Genomic DNA, 11,743 nt, shown 5'->3' on the forward strand with positions numbered 1-11,743 from the left:
CTTTATGGTCAAAATTACCGTTATGGCCATTCAAGGTAGAAACACTCAGAACTCAAGAAAAAAATAAAACGAATGTTAGAATAAAATAAACACACATTTAAGAAAAGTCATGGTCTTATGGTTATATGGGTTTTATTTCAACAAAGTTATTACATTGCAAAATTGAAAAATGGTCAAAATGACCGCCATGGGAATTCTAGTGTTAATGCAGCTAGATTAGAACGCGATTGCTCGCGACTTATTTAATTATAATAACTATATATATATATATATATATATATATATATATATATATATATATATAATGTCCATATGCATTTCTTATCATGAAGAAAATTGGCAATATGCAGATTTATTAATAAGAGAGCACTTTGCACATTAGTTTGGAAATGTTTTTTTATTCATTCTATTGTATGCTTGTTTATTTAGGTTTTGTTTTTTAGTACTTGGTAAAAACTTAAATTAATAGTTGAAGCAAATCTTATATAAGTGTTCAAAAATACTTTAAGCATACATTGTTCAGTTTTGTTATAATAAAAAATAATATATTTAAATTAAAGTGTTGCTGAATGGCATATTTCTGTTCTTAGTTCTACTGCTAATGTTGGAAGTCTGATAATCGTAAATGAATTGTTCTCCCAAAAATTTAATTTCTCTCATCGTTCACTTCAACTAAAAATTTGAATATAGTAAATGGATCATATGAACTACTTTCATTATGTTTTTTTTTGTCGTTTTTGAAGCTTGCCAGTATGCTTGTTTGAGCAAATCTGGCTTAAGTAATGGCTTGAGCGTGTGTTTTTCAACCAGTGGAAGAACTGGGGGTGAGGGGTAGGTGGTGGTTGAGAGTTGCGTTCGTGAAGCCTACTTGAAAACAGTTTTTATTTTTGCACTTCCTTTTGGCAGCACCAGTGGTGTCATAACACACTTAACCTTGTTCAAAGGAACCAAATGATTGCAATGCATTGGTAATGCGTTTTTGTTTGTGATGGTTCTGGCCTAACAGTTAATAATTCCTCATCTGTGAAGTCGATCCTTTACAATTCTCTTTTCTTTTCCATCAGACAAAAGCTGTGTGCCTTCTGCTACTGTGGAGAGAAGAGTCTCTTAGGTCAGGGTGAGCTGAAGCTGTTTGGACCTACGCCTGGTTACGTCCCCCTGCACATTCGGAACCGGCGTGGCAGCTCAGAGAAGGACGATGATTACCACGATGATGACAATGACTTTGATGACAATGATGACAACCGGTGCCTGGGGCATCAAGGGACCGGTCTGAAAAAGTGAGTTATTACCATCAATGTCTCTGTAGCTGGTTGTGACTGTAGTTTGGAGAAATGTTTTTTTATTCTGTGGGTTTTATTCTCAGGTCAACAAGACTTGCAAAAAGTCCTTAAAATCAAACAGAACAATTGAATAATATTACCCTAAACTTCAGTATTTCCATCAAAATGCTAAATAATTTGCATCACATTATGGGCTGAATAGGAAAACGGACAGTTTTTTGTTTTATATGTAAACAACAGCAGAAGTGTGATTTACCAGTCTAACACACGGGACAAACACTGGGGTAGATTAGGATTAGCCTTATTACCAGGTGAAAGATGAATGACCCAAAATACAGTAGTTTTATTGGATGCAGAATCTTTGACATCATGGGTGTAGGCATCTTAACTCATTCTGAACAGCTGAAGTTTTGGCCAGATAGAAACCAATTTACTTTAAGTTCTGCTGAAGCAGAACTTGTGTTCTCTTCCATTATTTGTTCTGATTGGCAGTGATGAAGAGGGCTCTGACCCAGATATTCTGGGAACTGCTAATGAACCCAACGCCACAATTAAATTTGGGGCAATTAATTTGGTGCCAGAATGGTCTGATTACTAGATAGAGGTTAAAGGAGAAATCCATAAGGGAGAACTCCACCGGCAGGGTGTTCCTGTTTTTGTTAAAAGTTTCCATCCACAGCAACCCTCTGGCTTATTGGACGAATGCCTAATTTGTTCAACTCCCCTCAACCAATCAGACGCCTCCCTGAGGAATGATGACGTAATGCTCTCTGTGCAGCATCTGGCAGCCTGCCAGCAGGCGGAGGATTGTTGTGTTGGAGATGTGTGATTGGTCGGTATGAACTGGCACTGTGCCAGTTATTGACAGGGCAGTGAGGAGTGAAAACAATAACAGCATGAAAGAGCATATGAGGCCCACTACAGATCATTTCATTTCGACAATGTAAAGGGGGACTGAACAAAGTGCAACTATATGTGAAATAACCACTTGAGAAAGAAAGTGTGTTTTGTGAAATGAGATGACTAATACAGATGTACAGTGCATCCGGAAAGTATTCAGAGCGCTTCACTTTTTCCACATTTTGTTATGTTACAGCCTTATTCCAAAATTTATTAAATTCATTATGTTCCTAAAAATTCTACAAACAATACCCCATAATGACAATGTGAAAGAAGTTTGTTTGGAATCTTTGCAAATTTATTAAAAATATAAAACTAAACAAATCACATGTACATTAGTATTCACAGCCTTTGCCATGACACTCAAAATTGAGCTCAGATGCATCCTGTTTCCACTGATCATCCTTGAGATGTTTCTACAACTTGATTGGAGTCCATCTGTGGTGAATTCAGTTGATTGGACATGATTTGGAAAGGCACACACATGTCTATATAAGGCCCCACAGTTAACAGTGCATGTCAAAGCACAAACCAAGCCATGAAGTCCAAGGAATTGTCTGCAGACCTTCGAGATTGTATCGAGGCACCGATATGGGGAAGGGTACAGACAAATCTCTGCGGCATTGAAGGTCCCAATGAGCACAGTGGCCTTCATCATCTGTAAATGGAAGAAGTTTGGAACCACCAGGACTCTTCTCAGAGCTGGCTGCCCGGCCAAACTGAGCGATCAGGGGTTCTCCCTTAGTCAGGGAGGTGACCAAGAACTCGATGGTCACTCTGACAGATCTCCAGCATTTCTCTCTGGCGAGAGGAGAACCTTCCAGAAGAACAACCATCTCTGCCGCACTCCACCAGTCAGGCCTGTATGGTAGAGTGGCCAGACGGAAACCACTCCTCAATAAAAGGCACATGACAGCCTGTCTGGAGTTTGCCAAAAGGCACCTGAAGGACTCTCAGACCATGAGAAACAAAAGATTAAACTCATTGGCCTGAATGGCAAGCGTCATGTCTGGAGGAAACCAGGCACCGCTCATCACCTGGCCAATACCATCCCTACAGTGAAGCATGGTGGTGGCAGCATTATGCTGTGGGGATGTTATTCAGCGACAGGAACTGGGAGACTAGTCAGGATGGAGGGAAAGATGAATGCAGCAATGTACAGAGACATCCTTGATGAAAACCTGCTCTGGACCTCAGACTGGGACGAAGGTTCATCTTCCAACAGGACAACAACCCTAAGCACATAGCCAAGATAACAAAGGTGTGGCTACGGGACAACTCTGTCAATGTTCTTGAGTGGCCCAGCCAGAGCCCAGACTTGAACTCTGGAGAGATCTGAAAATGGCTACACTCCCCATCCAACCTGATGGAGCTTCAGAGGTCCTGCAAAGAAGAATGGGAGAAACTGCCCAAAAATAGGTGTGCCAAGCTTGTAGCATTATACGCTAAAAGTTTTGAGGCTGTAATTGGTGCCAAAGGTGCTTCAACAAAGAATTGAGCAAAGGCTGTGAATACTTATGTACATGTGATTTTTATTTTTTATTTTTTTTATTTTAAGATTTCAAACAAACTTCTTTCACGTTGTCATTATGGGGTATTGTTTGTAGAAGTTTGAGGAAAATAATGAATTCAATACATTTTGGAATAAGGCTGTAACATAACAAAATGTGGAAAAAGTGAAGCGCTGTGAATACTTTCCGGATGCACTGTAGCAAAGACTCTGTGTTTCAGGGGATTTTGATAGTATGTTAATATCTGGGTTGTAATACAATAATGTTCAGATTCTTTGTATAGTGTATTGTGATTTAAAACTGAGATATTGTGATCTTTAACGCCTTATACCCGCAAGGGGGCATGGGCGGGCCGTGGGGGCGTGTTTATAAATTTATTACCTTTGTTTTGTAACAAATATTCAATCAACTATCATAAACTATGCATCATTTGATAGCTAAAACACTCAAAAATCACGTTCTGAACGTGTTTTTGCAATCAATACACCAGAGAGGAAAGGGTTAAATTAAATGCTGACAGACCGACCCTGTAAATATGAACAAAATGAACGGCAATACTCATCTTTCATCTCCTATGGTTCAGATCAGTTCGGACGAATCCAAGAAACACCAGCATACATTTCAATGTAAGGGTCTACTCTTCAAAATGCATCCCACTTTTTAATCCAAAACAACAAAAAAATAGGGAAAAAACGAAATATCCTCCTCAGTTTTCATGAGCTTCCAGTTAGAGTAATCCATCATGTTCACTTTCAATGAAATATCGATTCTAATTTGTATTCCAATGTTCAAAAACCATCTCTCCCCGTAGTTTGGACTGTTTCCGATAAAATGAGCCATTCCCTGTTTCTCTCCTTCAATCACAGGCTCTGTAATGACCAAAATATGAAGGGAGCGCACCAACAGGCTGCGGGACCTGTCACTCTCGCACCTCGGTTTTTGATTGGATAAAAGCCACCCAATGTCTGGTCAGCAAAATTTTGATGGATGGGAGTATTAACCAACTAAAACACGATTGCAGTGATTGACAGTTTGCTTAGTTTACCTCAGAAGATCTGTCTAATACATAGGTCTAATACAAGTGCGTCCACGTGCGCTCTTCGTCATTTTACGCACAGCGCGCACAGTTTTTACCATTGTTTTGCTACACGGAGCTCGTTTCAATGCGCGGATTTATTCTAACATTATATCTAACAATCTACATCATGGATCGTCAAATGAAGAGGAGTTTTTGTGGTGTTGAGAGTGTTTTGGAGGAGTTAATGAGGAGCAGCGACGAAGAACAGCAGAAAGACGCAGAAACAGACATCTTAGACAGAGAGAGCACGGTGTCGAGTGTCGATTCGGCTGAAGAGGAGATGTTTCTCCATGGACTCGATCCCGTATTAGATCGGTAAGTTGAAACACATCGTCTTGAGTTTTTATGTTTATGAAGTATTGGCAGTTTTTCTGTTCATATCATGTTTTTGATTATAAAATGACTAGCAAAGACACGAGGCTACACTAGTAGCTAGGTGATAGCTGTATATTATACATAAAGACATAATATTTATATCACACACACACACACACATTATATTTATGATGCATATAATATAACAAAAATATCTTTATCTTTATCTTTCCTGTCTTTCAGTGGCTTTGGTTTCCAGTTGGTAACAAACCTTGTTAGTGACTGCCTTGGATCAACATAAATACTGTAAATACTGTAATTGCTTTTTTTTCTTTAGTAATTGGATATTTATTATAATTATCAGTTTATTGTAATTTATTTGAGTAAAAAACACTGTTGCAATTACAAATGTTGTTTTCTTTTTATATAATTTATTAATTAGTTGTAAAACGATCACTTTTGAAATGCATACATGAAGTGAGTTTTTTTGTTTCACTGTTTTTGCTATCAGAATTGTTCAAAATAAAGAGTATTTTGTTAAAATGTTGTGCTGAAATCATTTTTTCTTGTGTGGTTTGATGAGCAGAACAGTTCTGAATTGATATACATGTATGTAGTATGTAGTGTTTACTCCTTATGTCATTTGGTTACCAGATGTCCATTTGGAATCTCCAACTGGCCTTTTGGAAAGGACGCCTAGACTTTCCCTGAATAAAAGCTTACAGAAACTACATTTTTGGGAGTATCATCTTCAAATTTGAATCAGAACATGGTCAGACATTCAGTTTTATCTTTATGGTGTTTTCAGGCCTTTAACATAAAAGTCTGATACATTTTTCCCTAAATGAAGTTCATTCATAGAAATCGTGAGTCACTTTCATGTAAATTTGACCTTGTTTTACTCTGTTCCTATGCTACTTTTGAATTAATATGACTCTTGGGTAACAAAGTTTCAAGTGTCTAGTTTAAAAAAATATCAGAGTTATGAATGTGGACCATATGGTTTAGGAGCTACAGACATTTGTATTTGGGTATGTCATTTTCAGAAAATTCTCAAAAATAGGGGTGCTGGTTAAGAGGTTAACTCATCTGTTTGCTGAGCATCGTGCAACAAGTGCTAAGCTATAGTCAATCAATCAATGCTTATTTATATAGCACATTTAAAAACAACCAAAGTTGACCAAAGTGCTGCACAAAAATACAACAATCAAGACATGTAATAACAATAAACTTACAAAGATGAAAAGAGAAATGGTCAACGAATGTTTAAAGCCAAGGAAAATAGATACGTTTTAAGTTTAGTTTTAAAAGCTGAGATAGTAGAGGCTGTTCAATATGTGCCAGAAGACTGTTCCATAGCTTAGGTCCAGCAACAGCAAAGGCACCTGGTTATGGAGAGATTTAAATACAAATAATAACATTTTAAAATCAATTCTAAATTTAACAGGATGCCAGTGCAATGAAATCAAGACTTGTGTGATATGCTCAAATTTGCGTTTCCCCTTGAGGAGCCGTAGCCATAGCGTTTTGAACAAGCTGAAGGCGTGAAATAGACAAATGAGGGGCACCAATGTAAAGTGAGTTACAGTAATCCAGGCGAGAAGTAACAAAAGCATACATCTGGGTTTCAAACTTGCTTAATGACTAGAGTGGCTTAACCTTAGTTAACAAACGAAGATGATAAAAACATGATTTTTACCACAGTGCTTATCTGTGTATCAATTTTAAGTTTGCTGTCAAACAGAACACCCAAGTTCCGAGCGCACATGGTCCTTTAGGGTGAGAGAGAGTCTAGGTCAAAAGCACATGCTCTGTTGTTATTGGAGCCAAACAGGATGATTTCAGTTTTGCTCTCATTCAGCTTTTAAAAGCTATTTGTGAGCCATAATTTAAGTTCATCTAAACAGTCTAATATGGGCTGTAAGGCATGTTTGTTGTCACACTTTAAAGGAAGATATATTTGGGTGTCGTCAGCATAGAGATGAAAGGACACTCCATATCTGTTAAATATGGAGCCCAGAGGAAGCATATACAGAGAAAACAATACAGGGCCAAGAATTGAGCCCTGTGGAATGCCGCAACTTAGATGATAATCAGAGGAAGAATGATGTCCGATAGAGGAAGTGTAGAGCATAGGTATGTGGATGTGAAAAGAAATGATGTGAGGGAATATTGTACCAGTACCTGGTGTTCAGCATGTTTATCATCACACGGAAAGCATTGCTGTATGAAGAATCTGTGCATCTTTACAAATTAAACAAATTATATTTATATTTGTAGCTTGTTTCAGAATTTGCATTTTGGTCAATTATAAAAGGAGTATACGTTATGAAGTGCACAATTTATTCCATAGGGATTTTTTGAAAGTCTGTGTTCTATGCTATGAACCAAACCAACCAGCTCCAAGGTGAATCACAACATTACAAGGTGAATCACAACATTGATTTGAAGCAAAAAAGCTTTTGAAAATCGGAGAGAATACTGTACATAATGTCTTTCAATGCTTTCAATCCAATGAAGCAAATTACATAATCAAATAAAAGATAAGTTCAGATGAAAGATGATTCACTAAAATGAATTGTTCATAATTTGTTCATAAAGCTTCTTGTTTGTCAGATTACACTGGTTGCTCTGTGCGTTCTTTTGTGTTCTTACGTTCTCGTAGACTCTGTCATAATCCACTGACGAAGTTCGATTCCAATCCTCAAGAACTCAAGTACCGAGAACGCAGGAAATTACCCGGATGTGTCCTTGAAATCAAGGAAGCATCGGATGGTGACTTGTGGGCAAGAACACGGTACTACGGTGGCAGACGAAGGACATTTATTGTTTTGTTTTTTCCTCAAGTGTTTCCCACTCTAAGCTTGCAAAAGTCTGATGGCTCGTGTGAGTTGTTATATTCCATCAATATTTGTTGTTTTAATACAGTAATGAACATGAAGAAAACAAGTGTTTACAGACTTTATTCTTTAACGTGTCACTATTCCTGTAAAACCTCACTGGTGTGATGATATTAATGCTGTCTTTGATGTGATAACGCCAGTAGTCCTCTCACTTGATTCAAATGTGCTGTGTCTGTTAATTGCGCAACAGGAAGATCGCAGCACATTTCAAAGCTTGCAAAGCTCGTCCTCCTGTCCTTCCGAGTTCATTCTTCCAAGGTAGCTTGGGAAGACTGGTCTTTATAAAAACACTAGTCCATTCTCTGCGTTCTTATAATTGAGAAACACCCTCTGTCTGTTTTGATTCACTAAAAAGAATTGGTTCATAAGTCACTTGTTTGTGAATCGAAATACACGCGTTGGATGCTGTTGTGTTCCACCCGCAAGGACAAACTCATTTGAAAGACGTTCAATGCAGAATGCAACGGACATTCGCAGCTCAGCAAAATATGTTTTCTTTTGCCATGGGGCTGTAGATTCTGCTGTTGGGGAGCACCACTGCTGGAAAACAGTGCAAGAAACAGCCATTTTGCATGAAGCTGAGAAATGAAGCTTCTTCTGTTTCGTGATGTTTTTGAACCTGTGCTTGAGCACTGGCGCATGCACACTTTGGTCAGAGTGGAAGAAATGTGATTAAAGTGTTTACACTTTAAACAAGTGTTTAAAGGTTTTTGAGTTTGTTTTGTGAGGAGTTTAAGTTGTTTTTATCAGCAGCTCTGTCATCTCCAAAGAAACAGAAATATGCGGTTCGTTGCGGCTCTTCTCTGTGCATTATTATTACTGGTGTACGTTAGCCTGTGAGGGCCAAACATGTTTGGGATTACGTGAATGGGAAAATCAAGTGAACATTGTGTTCACAATGCATGTTATTAGCGAACCATACTCGGACCTCCCGGGTCTCAGTTCGGTTCGCGTTAAAGGGGTTTGAGGTCGTTTGGAGTTTTCACATATGGGCCAAAAATCCCGTGAACCACACTCAGACCCCTTAAATGGACCAAGTGTGAAAACTTACTTTTTAATTTTTAAGGCCATAAAATATTTTCTCCATCGCTCCTGTTATTAATAAACAAAGCAGAGCTGACAAGATTGCAATTTGCAAGTGTGCGATGTTGGAGCGGTCTAGTGTTTATGCATTTCAAATCATGGTGCTTCCTTAATTTATGGCACCTTCAACAAGCAAGGCAGTGTTGCAAAAATGCTTTGTTTGAAGCTAACAGAACTACTAGGGTGCAGTTACAGGACACCTGTTACATCTCTCATCTCCATCTCTCTAGAGCTCTATCTGATGCATACAGGTATTTACTCTTCCATCTGAAACAGTGAATTTGAATAGGTTTTTAATAATATACATCCATCCATCCATCCATCCATCGTCAACCGCTTATCCTGTGTACAGGGTCGCGGGGGGCTGGAGCCTATCCCAGCTAACATTGGGCGAAAGGCGGGGGACACCCTGGACAGGTCGCCAGTTAATAATATACATAAATAATAATATTATATAAACATTATAAAATTAATAATATAGATAATATGAACATATATTATCTATATTTAATATACAGTAAAGTATATAATCTATTTTCAGTGTACATCATAACTAATTATTGTATTGACTTGTACTTGTGATATTTCATACAAAAATGAAAATTGTCATCAATTACATCACCTTCATGCTGTTGCAAACTTATATAAATGTATTTTTTTCAGTGGAAATCAAAAGGAGGTTTTAGGAGAATCTCCCTTTTTGTTCTACTGCAGAGAAAAATTCATACTGACCTAAGGGTGAGCTTTTTGAAAGAACTGCCCTGAACTAAAGGTTAAAGTATTTGTTAAAGGTATCTGTCATGAAAAACAATGTAAATGTAATTCAGCCCATTCTAGACCTCTAGACCTTCTAGACACAGCAGTGCCATCTTGATTTTTAATGGGAATGACAACGAGGGTGTGAGGGATAGACTTATCATCTCTTCAATGGGCTTCACTGCAGTTTAAAGGGTTTTTGGATCATTCCGCAGACTAAACCTTGAAAAAACATATTTTTTAGAACATTCAATAGACAAAGAACTCTAGACAGCATGAGTTGTGGATAATCAGATGTGATCTAGGATCTTTATACAGCTTTATACCATTCCTGCATTTGAAGAGATGGTAAGTCTAATCCTCACAGCCTTGTTGTCATTTCTATTGCAAATCAAACATGGCACTACTGTGAATAAGGTCTCGTATCACGTCTTGCTCGACAACATGTGACTAAAGAGAAGGGTTATAATTTAGGGTAAAAGCATTCATCATTAATTCATTGAGAGTTTTAATGTTATATTGAATTTCAATATATCGCAAACCAAAAAAAAAAAAAAAAGACTAACCCTGTCTTGGCAAAACTCGATATTTTGAAATGTAAAAGATTGTTTTTTTATCTGTGATCATATATGAAATTACCCATCAAACATCATAATTTCTTAATCGCTTGATTTTACCCCAATGCGCTTTTTTCCTACACTGTTTACTGGGTTCACACAAGGTCCTTGAAGTGCTAAAATTGCTCTTAGAAATGTAAGTTCTGGAATACCTGGAAAATGATCTGTTGTTTTAGTCGTTTAGTGTTAGTTCGGCTTCAGATGTGTGTTCTTGTCATCTTGTCACCATATATGTTGAAATCAGACTGACACACTGAGGAAGAGCCGTGGTTCTCATCCTTGGATATGTTATCGCTTTATCAAGTTGTCCGATCGGATGGTTATTTCCTTTTAAATCCGCACATACATTTTAACTTTTGTTTGGCAGCGGATTGACTGGTGAGAGGTGATGCTTCGCTGCTGTCGGCATCAGGACGACGTTTTAAACCTCAAATGCGATGTGGTTTTTGACTACCTCTGTATGTGTTTTTTGTGATACAATCACAAAACATTTTGCACCCCGTTTAGACTGTATTTAGTGCTGACCATCGGATCATCTGAAACATGTCTTATTACCAGCTGTAAACAGGGTCTAAAATGACTGCAGCCACAGCTAGTGAATGCTGAAGAACGACTTACGGCGGAAGTTGCAGTGAGATTCGTTTCCCCAGTAAGACCCTCAGGAAAAAGATGGATACAAATGAATGTAAACTCAATGTTATTACTTGTAAATTGAACACATTATTTCAAACATTGACAGCTCATATCATTATTATATATATACATTTTCATGAAATCATATTAATTCATAGAATGTAGAATTTGTATATTTTTAAAAAGTTAAAATGTGATTATAATTATCAAGACAAACAAATTATAAAAATATTAAATATACACTTTCACATACTTTTTCTGGACAGGTTTATTCAGTTATATTGCTTGTTCTGCACCTGATCAGCCTGAATGTATCCACTATTTGTGAAGTTGTGTATTAAAGAACTTTATTTTGATGAGAAATTCAAATGTGCATTTTGCGCAAAAACATAAAAAAAAATAAACACAATTTTCTGTCATACTTTAAGTGTTATATCAAATCGAGATCAAATCATATCGCGAAGATCACATTGTATATTAAAACGAATCTTGAGATAACGATATCGTCCCATCCCTATGTATTATTTTATTTAAAATATAAAATGCGTAAATACATAATATAATATAATAAACATGTCCAGAGACATCCATAGCCTCAGTGGTTTTGTATATACCTGCTAATGAATTATTTAATGTGTTTTTAAACTTTTTTTTTTTCTTTGCA

General features: G+C 37.3%; 1 protein-coding gene across 1 annotated transcript in view; it reads left to right on the forward strand.

Moving 5' to 3' along the window:
- LOC127635092 (histone-lysine N-methyltransferase 2C-like) overlaps positions 1 to 11,743 on the forward strand; it is a 226,414-nt gene that overhangs the window by 89,263 nt on the left and 125,408 nt on the right. The window contains exon 5 of the mRNA XM_052114873.1: positions 1,065 to 1,280. Within this exon, the coding sequence (XP_051970833.1) occupies positions 1,065 to 1,280 (216 nt within the window). The remainder of the gene's footprint in view (positions 1 to 1,064; positions 1,281 to 11,743) is intronic.

The sequence above is a fragment of the Xyrauchen texanus genome, chromosome 42 (assembly GCF_025860055.1).
Source record: "Xyrauchen texanus isolate HMW12.3.18 chromosome 42, RBS_HiC_50CHRs, whole genome shotgun sequence".
NCBI classification, from domain to species: domain Eukaryota; kingdom Metazoa; phylum Chordata; class Actinopteri; order Cypriniformes; family Catostomidae; genus Xyrauchen; species Xyrauchen texanus.